This window comes from Taudactylus pleione, unplaced genomic scaffold (genome assembly GCF_031769625.1).
Source record: "Taudactylus pleione unplaced genomic scaffold, aTauple2 ptg000778l, whole genome shotgun sequence".
NCBI lineage: Eukaryota > Metazoa > Chordata > Amphibia > Anura > Myobatrachidae > Taudactylus > Taudactylus pleione.
This window is the reverse complement of record NW_028285180.1, coordinates 1137233-1156911: the sequence shown is the minus strand read 5'-3', so window position 1 is coordinate 1156911 and position 19679 is coordinate 1137233. Positions and strand designations below refer to the sequence as shown.

At 42.6% G+C, this 19679-nt stretch overlaps 1 protein-coding gene across 1 annotated transcript; it reads left to right on the top strand.

Moving 5' to 3' along the window:
* The first annotated feature begins 4415 nt into the window (after positions 1 to 4415).
* On the top strand, positions 4416 to 5538 carry LOC148475111 (uncharacterized). The gene has a single exon (XM_088457721.1). The coding sequence runs from the start codon at positions 4507 to 4509 to the stop codon at positions 5536 to 5538; it is 1032 nt and encodes a 343-aa protein (XP_088313847.1). The 5' UTR covers positions 4416 to 4506.
* Positions 5539 to 19679: the final 14141 nt, after the last annotated feature.

The window sequence follows — 19679 nt, the reverse complement described above, 5'->3', positions numbered from 1 at the left end:
TGTTGGGAAGTATGCAATATACATAATAAAAAACTGGTGGCACTGTGGCATAATGTGAACTAGGGCACTTTGATGGGGCATGAAATTAGCTATGGCACTGTTACTGTATGGTGCATTTGAGAGGTGCCCCTTATAAATCTTGTTATGGGGCCCACAAATTTCTGGCTACAAGGATTACCTGAAGTCAGTGCAGTCGCACGACAAAATTCCTCCCTATGCTGGCCACTCTGCCAGACCTGCTGTCCAGCATAATGTGGAAGTTTGTCCTGCTATGGCACTGACGTCAGGTAAACTCCCTGTAAGGAGGATTCACTAAGGACAGTCCAGATGGCCCTTTAGGCTGCAGGGTGCCATTCCAAACACCCTGCAAGTCAAATGCTTGTGCCATAGGGGAGTGACATTGCAAGCCCTTGGGCCCTGCGTTCTGGGTGGCGGCACAGCTCACTTAATAATTAAGTAAAAAGACCCTCACTTTCGGCTTCCCTGTCACCGCCCCCAAATGTCAGCAGCATGTCAATCGTGCAATGCGGCTCCTGCACATATCTGCAAACATTGGAGATTTATGTAAATATCACATTTAAGTAAATCTCTGAATCAGGCCCTAAGCCCATGTTGGTAGAGAAACGTCACTACTATGCGCATAAAGCTCCCACAAGTTAAATAATAGGAATGTCAAGTTGTGACTCCTGAAATAATGCCAGCCCCATTGTCCCATTACCGTGAAAAGGTTTAGCCATAAATGAGGGTTAAACAAGCATTATTCTAAGAGAAAAGGTCAAATTAATTAACTGGATGATTCAAATGGGAGAGTAGACAGTACTTTCATACATGCTTATTACAGCTATAGAGCAGAACTGCACAATGTCATGATTATTTCTAAGCCAGTGCCTGTGCTTGGGGCGGACAGACAGGGACATGGTCAAGGGCCCCATTAATATTTAAATTTATTTCTTTTTAAGTGACATTTGTCCTGCTGGTTGCCTGTCAACAGACCAGCTCTCATTGTTTGCCCTACCTGATTTATATATAATTCCTGTTTATATCACAACAAACGGTTGGGGTGAGATCCAAATTAGTATTTTTGGCCACCGCCCTTCACTCACCCCTACCCCGCTACTGGCTGGGCTGCTGAGATCAGAGCTCAGCTCCGATCAGGCAGCTCACTGAAGTAAACAAAAAATGCCCAGCTATGGCAGCTCCTCCCATAAGCCTTTGCGGAGCCTGTTAGTCACCACTGACAGCTCCGCCAACAGCCTGTCCGCGGACCCCCCCCTCTCAGCCGTCTGTACTGCAGCAGTCTGCTCTGCCTTAGCCGCACACACACAGCGCAGAAGCCGGCGACAGTCAGCAAGTAAACAGAGCTGTGAATTATACAGTATTTGTATTTAAAATCTGCCTGCAAACAGCTTAGCTACAGTGGCATGCAGTGCCAGATTAAAGCCCTCATGGGCCTGGAGCTGAAATTTACGAAGGGCCTATTGCGTGCTGCTGCAGGGGGTGTGATTACTTATATGGGGGTGTGACCAGTGGTGCGGGGGTGTGGTCTGTGCCGTGGGGCGTGGCTAGCACCATGAAGCATAGCTACCCACCTACATTCAACTATAGGCCCTCATACATCAGCAATTGATTGCAGCAATCGTGCAATTTGCAATCAATTGTGTATAAAAATCTTTCCCTTTTTCAATTGATTGTGGCTTCTCTGCAACCTGCAATCGTTTGAAAAAGGGAAAGATTTTTGTACACAATTGATTGCAAATTGCATGATTGCTGCAATCAATTGCTGATGTATGGGGCCTTAACTCAATCTCCCTCCCCTATTTGATTATATGAAGCATACACCACCTGTTCTACAAAAAAAAAATACAAACTAAAATACAACAAATTTTACTAAGAAAGTGAGAGTTTTTAGAAGTGAGTTTTAAAAGTGATGTTGCCCATAGCAACCAATCAGATTCTAGCTATTATCTTCTTGAAGGTGCTAGTTAAATGTTAAGTAGAATCTGATTGGTTGCTATGGGCAACATCACTTCTAAAACTCACTTCTAAAACTCTCACTTTAGTAAATTTACCCCTCAGGGTCAGAATTTAGTTTTTTCAGAATGGGCATCGTGGCAGTAATCACTGCATGCTTGAACAGTGATGGAAAGTTGCCAGTAGAGAGAGAGAGAGATTACAGATTTTAGTTAAGGTTGGGATGAGCACAGGAGACAGAGCTTTACTGATTTGTGAGGGTATAGGATCTAGAGGAGAGGTAATAGAGTAGGAGGATGAGAAGAGTGTAGCTACTTCATCTTTATTTGTGGGGTCAAATGAAGAGAATGTGCCAGAGGGTTCAGGTAGGGAATTGAGCAGGGTCACTAGCTGAGGAAGAACATACCATTTCATGCTTTTATGCATAAGGGACTCCTCTGGTACCTTAACAGTAAAGCTCCTGGGAAATTCCTCTTCCCCATCTCTCCAACACATATACTTGCATCTTACCCCTCATGGGTGCTGAAAATGTCGCTGGGCTGCTCACACTGCATGCTTCCAGCTCTTTCTCTGTGATCTCTCATAGACTTTATCTCAATGGTCTCACGCCAGACCTCCGTCTCCTTGGGCGTTAGATGGTGAGAGAGATAAATGTATTCCCCCCTATGTAATCAAGCATATATAGTTATAAATAATACTGATCTCTGATTATTGCTTTAATATCTTATGAACTAATAACCTTTGCTGGGAATGTGTGTTTCTGCATGTTCCCCTTTGTTTAGGATCAGCTGATTTAATCTGTGGGTTATTTCCCCTGCTGTCTCGTCTAGAAATTTATAGATGTTTATAAATTAACAAAAGTCTTGGTGTCATATGCTCAATGTTTAAGACCATCTCAAAAGAGGAAGTGCACTAGACTCTGGAAATACCCTTGTATCTAAAGATTAGTATGTGTCTTACTTCTCCGAACCACATCCTGTTTTCTGTAACAAATGAGATACTGTGTGTTTTACAAGAATCTGCTATATTAACCCCATTGGAATAAATGAGTTTTCAGTCTCAATCTCTTAAACACGACTTGCTGTTTAATTTATTGGGGTTCCCAGTCGACTGGTAAGGGGGAAACACAGAACTGACAATTGAAGGGACTTGGTAGTGAAACATCTCCTGCATTACATGGGGGCTCGGAGGAGGGAGATTTCTTGATCTCGATCCAGGATTTCTGGGACCAGTGCCGCTGCTACAGAATAGATGACACCACGTCTGCCTGCTGTACACAACTACTGACAATCCCGGGTGAGTGATTTCAAAGTTATGATTTCAACTTAATTACTCCGTCAGTGTTTGTTTACTGCCTGTGAGACAGTCTATCTATATGTAGTAAGTATACCTGGTATATTTTGAACCCGATTGTCTGTTTCTGAATTATTTTCATGATACAGTAAAAATTAATGTTATATGAATGCCATGTAATAACTGTTTGTGTACTGTTACTCTCTGGTATAAGAAAAATATTAATGAATTCAACTGTCAATTGCAATCTGTAGGTTCTATTGTACATTCTGGTGTTTTACAAAACAAGGATATTTCTTTTGTGGTCAGTATTGGTTGTCATGTTGATAAAGACATAATTGACAGATTTGTAGGGGTTTCCTGATTGTTTGGTTGATTTACCTATTAATTTTGTACCTCTGCAATTTGAAATACTGTGTTATAGTGATAGTAGAAAATTTCCCCTGTCAGTACAAAGAATTATTGAAAGAGGAGGTCCCAGTGTTTATTCTGAACGTATCAGTCAGTGGCAAAAGAAAACGAACAATATACATAGAAAGCTCAGGAAATAACAGATTTTAGACTAATTATTACAGTAATCTAAGCAGTGCGATACAGTTGAGTAGCCCACTACTGTATTATCCCGTGACCTGATCCCTCACACAGATAATGGGTGCACAAGTTAGTACAAGGACTAGGGAATTGAGTCCCCTAGAAATAATTTGTCAGAGAGAGGGCGTGAAAGCTCTCAAAGGTATTTCTGTTATTTTCAAAAGAGCAGGATTTCCACCTGAAGGTACGCTAGACCCGGACAAATGGAAACGGTTCAGAAATAATAATATAGACTGGTTGACAAAGAAGAGTTATTTGGACACTGTCACAATATGGCAAACAGTTACACAAGAAATAGAGGATGAGCATAGGAAAAGGTCTGATTTAAATGATGTTATAGATAACCCACCACCATATGTACCAGTTAGACTGGCAGCTCCATCAACTGCAATACAAAATGAAGTATCCACATTAACATCTCAGAACTTGTATCCCAGGATTGACTTAAATACCATTCAAGGGTGTGGTATAGAATCACAAGATAAAGTAAATCTAGATATAACTAGAGGAAGAGAATGTACATTTTGTCATTTTTGTGTCCCAGAGGGTTCAGAGAAATGTCCCGCTTGTGATAACTGGGTATCACCTGATGCCCCACCATGAAATCAAGGTAGTAATGTAACTAATACTTCCCTTACAAATAAACAAAAAATGTCATATGTACTAAAAAGATTGGCACCCCATAACATGAGTCCTTGTAGGGGTACAATAGCGGGTCCAGAGGGACATCACATTTTACCTATAAGAGTACAAACATCTCCAAATCCCAGGTTTAATGCAGAGCAAGTAGATCCTGCAAATGGTCCTGAATACATTGAACAAGAGGTATATAACCCATGGTTTCAATCTGATATGTTAAGAATTGTTAATGATTTGCCTGATATCAGACGACATCCACATACGTTTTATCAGAAAATGGAACAGGTTAAAACTATTTACAGACCATGTTGGGTAGATCTGGAACAAATTGTAAAAGCATCAGCAGGACATAGAGAATATGATAAAATGATTGCAATCATTGTTCAGGGAGTTCAACAGGGCAGACCAGAAATTGTGGCACTTCCCGCAGTAGGAACAAGATATAGCCAACATAGTGGAAACTTGTTACTAAATAGAATACAATGGAGATGTGCAGAGATTCAACAAACTGCTCCAGCTGCACCAGATTTAGTTCAAAAAACAGACACAGTACGGGCATATTATGATAAACTAATTACTAGACAGGAAGAAGAAGGTTATCCTGTTACAGAAGTAGCAGGAGCTAGGCTGTGTAAAACAAAGTTTTTGAATGGACTTAGAAATGACTTGAGAACTCAGTTATTTCAGAGAAGACCGGAAGCCATGGTAATGGATATTGAAGGAATTTTACAAGTATTGGAAGGGATTGAGGATGTTGAACAGGATAAGAAAGACCGGAAAGCTACAAAAGCACAGGTAGTGACGGTGAATCTGGTTCAGAGTCAGCCACCGCGGCAGAGAACAACTGCAAAGCAACCAACTAAAGGTTATACACAGAGGAAGCAGTATGACTCCCAAGGTAATGATATGACAGGCAAGTGTTTCTTTTGTAAACTTCCAGGACACCAAAAAAAGGATTGCAGAAAGCATCAGAAATATTTGTTATCACAGCGACAGATGTCTGAACATCCGTACACTGCAGGAATGCAGCACCCACAAGCATGAAGATATACAGCTCCCGCGTCATCAGTGCCTGTCTTTGCTTCACTTCAGGATAACACCACACCCACAGGTACTGTCACTGTTACTTTACCCACAGGACAAGAACTCGATTGTGTGATTGATACCGGAGCTCAGAAATCAGTTTTTATGCATGATCAGATCCCCCCTCAACTTCTTACTACAGAGACAATACAAGGCACAGGTCTGGGAGGTCAAGCGATGCCTCTCAAAGAAAGTAAACAACTCTTTTTGCTTATTAATGATGAACCTACTCCAGTTCCAGTGGCATTCCTTACCTCTCCCACCTGTCCGGTGAACCTGTTGGGAGCAGATATACTCGCACTTATGCAAGCCTCAATACAATACACACCAAAAGGAGTCAAGTACACCAGCAATATTCCAAATGAGGTGAGCAATAGTATTGAGGCAGCCATACAAGTTTATCTATTTCAGGAACATCCAGCAATTGACTCGCTGCCACAATGGATTTTAACTGTACCTGACAGACTGTGGTCAAAAGGAAAGACTGATGTGGGACTTCTACAAGTGCAGCCAGTACAACTATCCCTCAAACCAGGTACCATACCAGTCTCTGTTAAACAGTACCCACTCACACCAGCACAAGAAAATGCTATTTCACAACAGCTGCAAACATACTTGGACATAGGGGTCATAATACAATGCAGGTCCCCTTTCAACACCCCTCTCTTCCCTGTAAAGAAGCGGGGTACAGGAAAACAAGGAGAAGTACAATACAGACTGGTTCATGATTTGAGGGAAATAAACAAGAGACTTGTAGTCAACACCCCAATAGTACCAAACCCACATACTCTCCTAAATCAGATACCACCCTCAGCAAGATGGTTCACCGTAGCAGACCTTGCAAATGCTTTTTTCTCTGTTCCTATTACAAAAGATTCCCAGCGTCTACTAGCATTTACACATAAAGGAAAACAGTATTGCTGGACACGCTTGCCACAAGGGGGTGCCACTTCACCAAGTGATTTTTCTGAAGCTATGTCCACAATACTTCAAGCATGGAGACCTTTATTTCCAGATGAAACTCAACTCATCCAGTATGTTGATGATTTACTGCTAGCTACCACATCTGAAAGCAAGTGCCAAGAAGAGACTGTATCCTTGTTAAAGTTCCTGGAGGAACAAAACTGCAGAGTTTCCAAAGAAAAACTACAACTAGCAAAACAGAAAGTGATCTTTCTAGGACATTGCATCTCACACGGCACAAGGCATTTAACAGAGGAAAGGAAGAAGCTGATATTACAAGCCAAGGTACCAAAGACTATAAAACAAGTCCGTTCCTTTTTGGGTCTCCTAGGATATTGCCGCGAATGGGTCCCCCTAGCCTCGGTATTCATGCAGACACTGTATGACAGCACCAAAAAGGAGGGCCCATATCCCACTCCCCAGCAGATGGAAGACGCAGTGACGCAACTCAAAGTAGCTGTCACCACTTCCCCGGCCCTAGGCTTACCTGATTACAGCAAACCCTTCACCCTCTACTGCCATGAAGAAAAAGGCCATGCACTAGGAGTGCTCACCCAAAAACATGGACTGAAGCAACGACCAGTGGCCTACTACTCCAGCAAGCTAGACAACATTATCCAAGGGGCACCTACTTGCATCAGAGCGGTAGCAGCAGCAGCAGTCTTAAAAGACAAAAGCACAGACATCGTACTTGATCATCCGTTAACTATTCAAGTACCCCATGCAGTAACAGAAATACTTCAACAAGCCAGAACTAAACACCTTTCAGCAGCAAGGCTAACCAAATATGAAGTGGCATTACTCAGTGCAACTAACGTAACTATAAGAAGATGTACTACCCTCAACCCCGCCACTCTCCTTCCAAGCTTACTCGAGCAACAAGAAGATCCTGAATCACTAGATTCAAAAGGAGGGAGAAATATGGTCTATTCAGACTTATATGCCTGCACTGCAAGTGATGAAGAGCAAAATGATCAAGTAAGGGACGATAAAATATACAACTCAAAAATTTTTGACTGTCATGATTGTCTGGCCCTTATGGATCAAGAAGCCTCACCTTTACCACATGTTACAGACACTGCTCTCCCAAATGCACATTATGAACTGTTTGTAGATGGCTCTAGATATTATGAAAATGGGACACCTTACACAGGATATGCTGTAACCACACAAGATGACATCATAGAAGCAGGACCACTACCCTCACATCTATCAGCACAAGCAGCACAAGAGACAGGGAAAAATTGGTTAGAATGTTTACCAATAGCTCTGTTTAGTATAAGAACCACCCCATCTAAAGCCACAGGGCTGTCTCCATATGAAATTTTGTTTGGGACTATCCCTAAGATAGGATGTTATTATCCACAAGAAATGCAACATAAACATGCCGACTTAACTGCATATGTAAAAGCCTTAACTGAAAAACTCACCTCTCTGCATTCTCTAGCTTTCGCCTCTCTCCCAGATTCTAAGGCAGATCTCAGTCCACATCAGCTGCAACCAGGTGACTGGGTCTATCTGAAAAGACACGTCAGGAAATCGCTGGAGCCCAGATATGATGGGCCATACCAAGTGTTACTGACTACTCCAACATCGGTGAAAGTTAAAGGGAGAGAGACTTGGATTCACGCGTCACATTGCAAACTCACTAAAGTTAAGTTTGATTTTTAAAAATATGATCATGTGGAAAGAATTAATGGGTCCTAATCCAGATAGAGGTGTGTGGGGATGCATTATGTGTATAAGCCTCTTTATAGTGCTCACCTATACATATTTCTTTGGAATAATGATAATAGAGGCTGAGGAACAGAAGAATTTTACTCAAACTAATCATACCTTGACAAGAGGAAAAAGGGACGTTGCAGTGTGGCCCAACTCAGTTATACAGTCCCACATGATGGTAGCTCGAGCATTGAATTTGACTGATTGTTGGATATGCACACATGCCCCAGTCAGTGCTAGGTCCATGCATTGGGTAGCAGTACCACTGACTTTATCAGAGCTTAAGGAACTTAATTATAGTCTGGGCAGCACATATAACAAAACGATGGCAGAGACTCCTGTCTCATTTATGACAGCATATACCATCGGATATCCACAATTCTGCATAGAAGCACCTCCAGTCACAACGAAACGAATCTTTCCAGATGGGTTCGTATTAACTCCTACTCAGGCACGAGTAGGACAGGTAAAATGTTCACAGGCCCAAGTAAATTTCACAACAAATTCCACTCATAACAAAGGATATTATCTAGGATGGTGTGACAAAGGACAACTGGTAGTACACCGAGAAATCAAAGTACAGATTAATCAAACCAATGCAATTATACGAGAGTGGTTCAAAGCAAACGATTCATGTATAAATAATCGAGACATACTAGGCCCATACTCCCAGAACATAAGTGAATATCGCAGAATAACCCGACACAGCAGAGATTCAAGTGTGCTTCAAGTGGCATACGGAGTGGTTCTGGGATATACATATATCCTAGAACAAGGGTTGTATTTTCTGTGTGGGAGACGTGCTTATAAGTGGATACCTTATGGGGCTTCAGGCATGTGCACTATAGGACGAGTCATTCCTGCAGTGCGAATTCAGAAGGAATATACTGTAGAACAGGTGCAAGCTGCCCAACATACTCACCAATTAGCCCGCTGTAGTATAAAGAAAAGTAATACACATGCACATGACTTAATATTCATTCCATGGTATAAGAAAATGGGCTTAGCACTAGCAGGAGGTACAATACAGAATGCACATAACATAGAAGCCCTAGCAAAACTGCTAGATAATGTAACCCAAATATATGATGAGACATTTAGATTGGTGCTGGATGATGTAAAAATGATAAAGAGGGAAGCCCAGGCACATAGAATGGTATTGGATTACTTGACAGCAAAAGAAGGAGGAATGTGCATGGTAGTAGCAGAATCCTGTTGTAATTACCTCAATAGAACTGACTCTATAGAAGAAGCTATAGAGGAACATTTAGATAAAATACAGGAATTAAAGGAAGAATTCAGGAAAAAACACAATGGCCCTGAATATGACATTTCTACAGATGGATGGTTTTCCTGGCTCAATCCAGCTAACTGGTTTAGTGGGATAAAAGGATGGATTGTGGGCATTTTGATGTTCCTTCTGAAAATAGTGAGCCTAGGATTATTGATATATGTATGTCTTAAAGTGTTTTTCTGTTGTTTTTCAGTTTGTAAGAAACGTGTGACTAACGCATTGGACTCCTCCAAATACAAAGAACTGCAGAAGAGCTGGGCAAAGAAAAGTCGTGAACAGCTTACGAGAATGGATATGTGTGATTCGCGCCTTTAAGCCCCCCGCTCGGACAGTATGATTAGCATCATCTCAGTGGGGCCATAGCCATTAGCACCATTCTTCCTAAACTGTTTGCTTAACTGTATGATAGGTAGACAAATTGTACTGCCAGAAGCTCAACTGCTAGATCAGATTAATTATAAAAAGGAGGGAATTGAGAGAGATAAATGTATTCCCCCCTATGTAATCAAGCATATATAGTTATAAATAATACTGATCTCTGATTATTACTTTAATATCTTATGAACTAATAACCTTTGCTGGGAATGTGTGTTTCTGCATGTTCCCCTTTGTTTAGGATCAGCTGATTTAATCTGTGGGTTATTTCCCCTGCTGTCTCGTCTAGAAATGTATAGATGTTTATAAATTAACAAAAGTCTTGGTGTCATATGCTCAATGTTTAAGACCATCTCAAAAGAGGAAGTGCACTAGACTCTGGAAATACCCTTGTATCGAAAGATTAGTATGTGTCTTACTTCTCCGAACCACATCCTGTTTTCTGTAACAAATGAGATACTGTGTGTTTTACAAGAATCTGCTATATTAACCCCATCGGAATAAATGAGTTTTCAGTCTCAATCTCTTAAACACGACTTGCTGTTTAATTTATTGGGGTTCCCAGTCGACTGGTAAGGGGGAAACACAGAACTGACAATCGAAGGGACTTGGTAGTGAAACATCTCCTGCAATGGGCATCGTGGCAGCAACCACAGCCCCGTCAATCTCCCCCTGCCAGGGGGGCACCAGGGCTACATTTCTGTCTCTAGCTCTGATTCTCCCCAAAGATGTCTGCTCTCCCAACTTCTCCTCAATCCCTTTGTTCTTCCTCCCCCCTCCTTTCTCTTCTCTGCCTGTTGCACACCCAGTCTTCCCATCCCTATCTCTCCAGCCCCTCCTTTACCTGAAAACTGATCCCCAGGGTTTCAAGAATGTAATATCCACAACAGGAAGCAAGCTTTAACACTGAGAGGGGTGTATTTACAAATACCATCCCCTAGAGGGTGATATATATATATATATATATATGTAATAACAGCAACTCATTATCAACTTCCCTGTGTCATAAACCGACTGATCAGAACACGTTATTGCAGGCTTCTAGCCATCCCCCTGCACCATTAAAGAGTGGACTACCATTCTCATAGATGCTGAGTACACCACATTTGCAGTGACCCTGCAGATGCAGCAGTACTAATGGATTCCATGATTTTAAAATTTATTGCAAGAGCATATCAGCCATCATTGCTAGCAGCAACAAAAGCAAAGGTTTTGGCCATCCCAAGATCTCAAACTTTGTTAACAAAATCTGTGGATAAGGAGAAGTCGAACATAAAAATCGTTATGATCAACACATTTTCTACATGAAGCAACTCCGCTGTCAAAACAGCTAAAAATCACTGGGCTTTAATCACAAGTGATCCAACTTTACTGGCTTTGTATCAAACAAAACTAATGCCTTGCTATCACTGTGGTCGCAACATAAGAGACTATGTGGTCCACGCAGGCGTGAACGAACATCGGGAAGCGAATAGAAGTCACTTCTTGATGAGGAAGCCTGGAAACTATAGATGCACATTATGTGTAACCTGTAGTTATTTGTAAATTGGCAATATATTCCATCATCCCCATTCGGGGGAAAAAATTTAAATCAAATCAGTGTTCACTTGTGTAAGCAAATTTGTGGTCTATTTTATAAGATGTCCGAGTGGTCTTATCTATATTGGGAAGACCACGAGATCTTTTAACCACTTAACTGACTAATTATTTTTCCAAAAACTGCTCCAAAATTGTCGTTTTTTTTTATGATTGAATTAGGTCAAGAACATCTAATTAAAACTTATTCAACACAATTTTATTAAAGAAAATCTTTTTTTTCCTGTTTTTTTTTCTATTTTGAAACATAGTAAACCATAAAAATAGCTATTTTTTTCAAATCCATGAATTTGAACTTTAAACACTTTAAAACTATTTAAGACTTATATAAAACTCAGTTAACAGTAATTTTCATAGTAATAGCCCGGCGTCTGCATGGAGCAGCGCCGGGCTGATCAGTGAAGAGGGGGGGGTGAGTGGCTGGGGGAGGCAGCAGGCGGAGGCTGCCTGTTCTCTTCCCCAGCAGCGCGGGGTTACACTGGAGCATCGGCGTCTGCAAGGAGCATCGCCGGGCGTGTGTGTGTGTGGACCGGGGGGGGGGGGGGGGGGAGGCGTCGGGCTGCTGATCACTGTTCCTAGCAGTGATCAGCACAAACGAGTATAATGCGTAGTTGCAGAGGGACTGGAAGGTCCCTCTGAGGCTGGTGGCTGCCGGAAGATTCTCTTCCAACAGCCACCTGCAGGGCATTTCTGAATGGTCATATCAGATGCGACCATGTCAGGGAAAGCCCAGTCTGGTATGGTCGTATCTGATACGACCATGCCAGGCAAGTGGTTAAAGAACATATGGGGATGCACCGTACTTTTATAAGACAGGCTTTGGAGGGCAAATAAAGTTATCAGCCCATCGCCCGTCACTTTAAAAATTGTCATCACAATTTATCAACCTTACATTACAAAATGATAGACACAGTACCATGGTCCCATAGAGGAGGTGACAGAGGCCGTGCTTTACTTTGTCTTGAAGCAAAATGGATTGCTAAATTGAACAATGTATTTTGTATTTCCATTAGGCTTAAATGAGCAATTGTCTTTTAATTGTTTTTGTAACCATTGTTGTATTTATGTCAGCTTTATGATTGCTGATTAGAAACAGTCAGAACTAATTGTATGGTACATATTAATATTGCTCATTCTAAGTGCGGTTGAAACATAACAAATTGCCCCATGTTATAGATTAGGGATAGCTAGCACTCTATTCCATACTCAGATTGCACTTTTTGTTTATATTCTATAATATAGCCTGTATATAACATTGCTTTCATTGTCTATACAGCACCATGGCAACACTCTGGGGCGGGGACCACGTGGTGACTGAGGTGCTGTCCAGTGACGTAACTGGTGGGGACCTGACCCAGAAGTGAGCTGCAGCGTGCTATGCACTCTTCACTGGTGGTATTTAAAGGTAAGATGTTTTATTTATTATTTGTATCCTGATGAAAGATTAAATTCTGAAATGATCTAAAGCTGTTGTGGTGAACAGTTGCTTTTGCCGCTTGATATAAGTCCATTGAGTGCCGCTGAACTGCATTGTTTTTATATATATATGTGTAAACTGTGTATGTAACGGCGCCAATTCAGGAGCAGACCTATTTATTAGAAAAGACGATTCTTCTCTCTATTCTGACAGCGTCAGCTGAACCAATAGAAATAATAGCATAGGGGATTATGACACAGAAATGAGTTTGATAAGTGAAACTGATTCACCCGACTAGCGTGTCTTATGTGTAATGGCGTTTTATAACCCACTGGGTCAAGAATGAAGTACAGTAGTGTTCCTATATACAGTCAGGTGCATAAATATTGGGACATTGACAGAATTTTCATATTTTGGCTTCTATGCATCACCACAATGGCTTTTGGTGTTGCTGAGCTCTCCGGTGCGTTCTTTCTTTTTAGGAATGTTCCAAACAGTTGATTTGGCCACACCTAATGTTTTTGCTATCTCTCTGATGGGTTTGTTTTGATTTTTCAGCCTAATGATGGCTTGCTTCACTGATAGTGACAGCTCTTTGGATCTCATATTGAACGTCGACAGCAACTGATTCCAAATGCAAATGTCACACCTAGAATCAACTCCAGACCATTTACCTGCTTAATTGATAATGAAATAACGAGGGAATAGCCCACACCTGTCCATGAAATAGCTTTTGAGTTGATAGTCCCATTACTTTTGGCCCCTTAAAAAGTGGGAGGCACATATAGAAACCGTTGTAATTCCTACACCGTTCACCTGATTTGGATGTAATTACCCTCAAATTAAATCTGAAAGTCTGCAGTTAAAGCACATCTTGTTTGTTTCATTTCAAAGCCATTGTGGTGGTGAATAGAGGCTAAAATATGAAAATTCTGTCAATGTCCCAATATTTATGCACCTGACTGTGTATATATATATATGTATATGTGCATAAGTCTTGTAGCAAAGTGTAGATGTAAAGTGCTTTGTGAAAAAAGTGAAGTGTGTGCAAAAATGTGCTACTAAAGTGTGGAAATAGACCAATAATTTAACCGTTTAAAATTACCCATCAAAATGGGGATGGTAAAGTGCTTTATAAATACCAAAAAATATACCAGTGATCAGGGCTGCCATCAGAAAATATGGGGTATGGGACAAACAAAATAGGCAGGGCCCCAACTCCAAACACTTACCTTAGTTACCTCATTCCTCCTTCTGTTCTGGCTGCACTTACCTTAGTTACCTCATTCCTCCTTCTGTTCTGGCTGCACTTACCTTAGTTACCTCATTCCTCCTTCTGTTCTGGCTGCACTTACCTTAGTTACCTCATTCCTCCTTCTGTTCTGGCTGCACTTACCTTAGTTACCTCATTCCTCCTTCTGTTCTGGCTGCACTTACCTTAGTTACCTCATTCCTCCTTCTGTTCTGGCTTCTCTCATTCAGTGGTGCGGCGTGATGTCATACGGATATTAGTCAGAGGCATAACTAGGGTAAATGGCAGTCAGGGCAAATGGCGCCCTAAGAAAAATGGTGCCGCTTGAACACTGCGCCTACCCGGCATGTGGTAGGTCCTACTGTACTACATACACACTGTGACCACTAACTGTCTGTAGTTAGTCCTGTGGAACCCAGACTTTTTACATGGCCTTGCTACCATATAGGGGTAAAAATACATATTATATAGTATGTAAGTGCAAAACTGACTGCTTAAAGGTGGCCACACACAGCGATTTTTCATCCAATTTGGCCGATTTCGACGAATCGTGCAGATAAATCGTGTAAAATAAGGGCAAATCGTGAATTTCTACACATGATCACGATCACGATCACGATGCCGATGTGCGTCCCCACTCATCGTACCTCGCATCTTCTGATCTGCCGTGCTGTAGGCCAGATTTGCCAATCCGGGACATGATGGGTGCTGATCGTGAGGTTTTTTTTTTTACTCACGATGAATCGTACAATTCATCGTATAACGCGAAATTTGACTGACAGGAGCCTGTACACGCCCCTCCGCCATCTTGTGCCGCATCGTGTATGAAAGAGAAGGAAGCACAGTCGGGAGCCTGCACACTGAAGTGTATTTTGTTGAAGTTTGGTGAGTATTTGTACTGTATAAATAAAACCACACTGGCCACCAATGTGTGCCCCCCACTGCCTACCAATGTGTGCCACCCACCTAGAAATGCATGACCCAGCCAACGCCCGCCGGAATGAGGCGGGTGGTGGCTGTGTCATGCATTAAGCTCCCACTGCCCACCAATGTGTGCCACCCACCTACCCACTAACTTCCCACCAATGTCATGGGGCCACCTAATAATTAATTAGAAAACACTTCAAATTTTTGCAAAAATTAATAAATAAATATATTACAACAAGATAAACAAATACATTACAACAAGATTAACAATCATATTTAAATAATATAAAATATTTGCAAAAACATGTTAAAAAAAACACAATACAGTACATTTAAAAACACATCATTCCTTGTAAAACAGGGGTCTTCAACCTTTGGCCCACCAGCTGCTGTGGAACTACACATCCCAGCATGCCATGCCACCGTTTGGAAATAACAGCATGCTGAAACTGTGCCAGGGTATCCTGGGATCTGTAGTTCCACAACAGCTAGAGGGCCAAAGGTTGAAGACCCATGCTGTAAAAGAAAGAAAAACATTAAAATACCAAAAAATAAACACGACATTCCTGTAAAAGAAAACACGATTACAATACCATACCTAACATTAAAAAACCTGTAAAAAAGAAAATATTAAAACATTACAAAATTAAACCATAACAACATAAAATTTAACAAAACTATGTACACTAATATTTATGTCCTTTTTTTTTTCTCTTCTTCCTAGAAATGTCCATGGATAGTGAGCTTGAGTTCGTGACTGGATTCATAGAAATCCTGCAGTCTAAAGAGTGTCTGTGGCGTATAAGTTGTCACCAATACTATAACAAGTCGCACAAATTGGCCGCTTTACAGCTGTTGTTACAGTACATGAAAAGGTTAATTGCCGTTGCAGACCTCAATACTGTCCGGCACAAGATTCAAAACCTCCGGACAGTGGACAGAGAAGAAAGTTTATGACTCCAAAAGATCCGGCGCATGCACTGATGATGTGCATGAACCATCGCTGTGGTACTACAAACAGATGTCCTTCATAAGCAATCAGGAGCCACAACGGCAGTCTCTGGTGTTGATGGCTGAGCGAGAGGTTGCAGAAGTGACTGGACCGTCTGCTGAAGTCTTGGTAAGTAGTGACACAGTTAATGAACCAAAACCTTATTGTTTTTGTAGTTCAATCCCAAATGTACAATATAGTCAGTTAGGTCACAGACATTCCTCCTGCCATGGCACTGCACCTGGTCCGTTGAAATAGACCATGTACTCCTCCCTCACTTCTTTGGCACGTGCGGTCGATGTTGTTGTATTTGGTGCTGCAGACACAGATGTCAAATGGCCAATGTCCTCCGGAGGTCCTACATCTTCTGGTCTAGCTGGGACTGGTCCTCGTTGGGTAGATTTTCTTCACAGAAAGTTATGCAGCACACAGCACGCCATCACGACCCAGTCTATCTTCTCTACACATAGGTTGATGGTGGTGTGGAAAATGCAGAAGTGGTTGCTCAGTATTCCAAACGCATTTTCCACAATGCGCCGTGCCCGGGATAGACGGTATTTGTAGATCCTCTTCTCTCTGGTTAGGCCTCTCTATGCAAATGGTTTCATCAGATGTTCATGTAATGCAAAAGCCTCGTCTGCGTTGAAAACGTAATTTAGGCCGTGCTTTGTCTGGTCCAGTGAGGGCAAGTTAAGGGTTTTGTTGGTGAGTCTCTAGTAGAAAGCAGTCTGTTTGAAGGACCCACTATCCGAAGCACGGCCATTCTTGCCGACATCCACAATCAAAAATTCGTAGTTGGCATTCACCACTGCCATGAGAACGATGCTGAAGAATCCTTTGTAGTTGTAGTAATATGATCCGGTGTTGGCAGGTGGGTTGATGCTGATGTGTTTTCCATTGATGGCTCCTCCACAGTTAGGGAAATTCCAACGTTGTTCAAACTCTTCAGTAATGCTCTTCCACTCCTCCACGGTGTTAGGAAACTGTAAAAATAGTAAAAAATGGGTTAAAACTAGGGGTGTGCACCGGCCACTTTTCGTGTTTTGTGTTTTGGTTTTGGATCTGGATCTTTCTTCGTGTTTTGGATCTGGATTGGTTTTGCCAAAACCACCCTTCCGTGTTTTGGGTTCTGGGTTTTGTGTTTTGGATCTGTATTTTTTTTAAAAAAGCATAAAAACAGCTAAAATCACAGAATGTGTTGGTTTTTCTGCTCCTATCCTATTATTAACCTCAATAACCTTAATTTCCACTAATTTCCAGTCTATTCTGAAAACCTCACACCTCACAATATTGTTTTTATGTCCAAAAGGTTGCACCGAGGTAGCTGGATGACTATGCTAAGCGACACGAGTGGGCGGCACAAACACGTGACCCATCTAGGAGTGATACTGCAGTGGCAGACAGGATGGCAGTTTGAAAAACTAGGCCCCAAACTGTACATAATGCAAAGAAAAAAAAGAGGTGCAAGATGGAATTGTCCTTGGGCCCTCCCATCCACCCTTATGTTGTATAAACAGGACATGCACACTTTAACAAAGCAATCATTTCAGCGCCAGGGTCTGCCACACAACTGTGGCTGAAATGATTGGTTCGTTTGGGCCCCCACAAAACAAGCTGGCAATTAATCTGTCCCTGCACAAACTGGCTCTACGGAGGCAAGATGTCGTCCTCATCCTCCTCATCCACCGATTCCTCACCCTCTTCAGTGTTGTGTACATCCTCATCCTCACAGAGTATTAACTCGTCCCCACTGGAATCCACCACCACAGGTCCCTCTGTACGTTCTGGAGGCTGGTCTCCCTGGAAGAGTTGATAATTCATTTTTATGAACATCATCTTCTCCACATTTTGTGGAAGCAACCTCCTACGCCTTTCGCTGACAAGGTTCCCGGCTGCACTAAACACTCTTTCGGAGTACACACTGGAGGGGGGGCAACTCAGGCAAAATAGAGCCAGTTTGTACAGGGGCCTCCAAATGCCTCTTTTTCCTGCCAGTACAGGTATGGACTGTCTGACATGCCTACTTGGATGCTGTCACCGATGTAATCCTCCACCATTCTGTCAATGGTGACAGTATCATATGTAGTGACAGTAGACATGTCAGAAATTGTTGCCAGGTCCTTCAGTCCGGACCAGATGTCCAAACTTGGTCCTGCCTGCCCTGCATCACCGCCAGCGGGTTGCTTAGGATACCTAAGTTTTTTCCTGGCAGCCCCAGTTGCGGGAGAAAATGAAGAAGGAGCTGTTGACGTGTCACGTTCCGCTTCAGCTGACAGTGTGTTCACCAGCAGGTCTTTGCACCTCTGCAGGCTTGTGTCGGCCGGAAAGAGAGACACCACATAGGCTTTAAACCTAGGATCGAGCACGGTGGCCAAAATGTAGTGGTCTGATTTCAACAGATTGACCACCCTGGAATCCTGGCAAAGCGAATGAAGGGCTTCATCCACAAGTCCCACATGCCAAGCGGAATCGCTCCGTCTTAGCTCCTCCTTCACTTTCTCCAGCTGCTTCTGCAAAAGCCTGATGAGGGGAATGACCTGACTCAAGCTGGCAGTGTCTGAACTGACTTCACGTGTGGCAAGTTCGAAGGGCTGGAGAACCTTGCACAACACGGAAATCATTCTCCACTGCGCTTGAGTCAGGTGCATACCCCCTCCTTTGCCTATGTCATAGGTGGATGTATAGGCTTGAATGGCCTTTTGCTGCTCCTCCATCCTCTGAAGCATATAGAGGGTTGAGTTCCACCGCATCACAACCTCTTGCTTCAGGTGATGGCAGGGCAGGTTCTAGAGTGTTTGCTGGCGCTCCAGTCTTCGGCACGCAGTCGCTGAATGGCGAAAGTGGCCAGAAATTTTTCGGGCCACCCAAAGCGTCTCCTGCACGCCCCTGTCGCTTTTCAGAAAATTCTGCACCACCAAATTTATTGTGTGAGCAAAACATGGGACGTGCTGGAATTTGCCCAGATGTAATGCCCGCACAATATTGGTGGCGTTGTCAGATATCACAAATCCCCAGGAGAGTCTAAGTGGGGTAAGCCACTGGGCGATGATTTCCCTCAGTTTCTCTAAGAGGTTGTCGGCGGTGTGCCTCTTACTGAAACCGGTGATACACAGCTTAGCCTGCCTTGGAACAAGCTGGCGTTTCTGAGATGCTGCTACTGGTGACGCTGCTGCTGTTGCTGCTGCGTAAGGTGATACATCTACCCAGTGGGCTGTCACAGACATATAGTCCTTAGTCTGCCCTGTTCCACTTGTCTACATGTCCGTGGTTAAGTGGACATTGGGTACAACGGCATTTTTCAGGATACTGAGGACACTTTTTCTGACGTTTCTGTACAGTCTCGGTATCGCCTGCCTAGTGAAGTGGAACCTAGACGGGATTTGGAACCGGGGACACACTACCTCCATCAATTGTCTAAATCCCACTGCACTAATGGCGGATACCGGATGCACGTCTAACACCAACATAGCAGTCAAGGCCTCAGTTATACATTTTGCTTCAGGATGACTGCTGTCGTACTTCATCCTCCTCGCTAAGGACTGTTGGAGGGTCAATTGTTTAGTAA

Bases quoted from the DNA above. Each gene is read 5' to 3' on its own strand.
- LOC148475111 (XM_088457721.1), top strand. From the start codon at position 4,507: ATGTCATATGTACTAAAAAGATTGGCACCCCATAACATGAGTCCTTGT.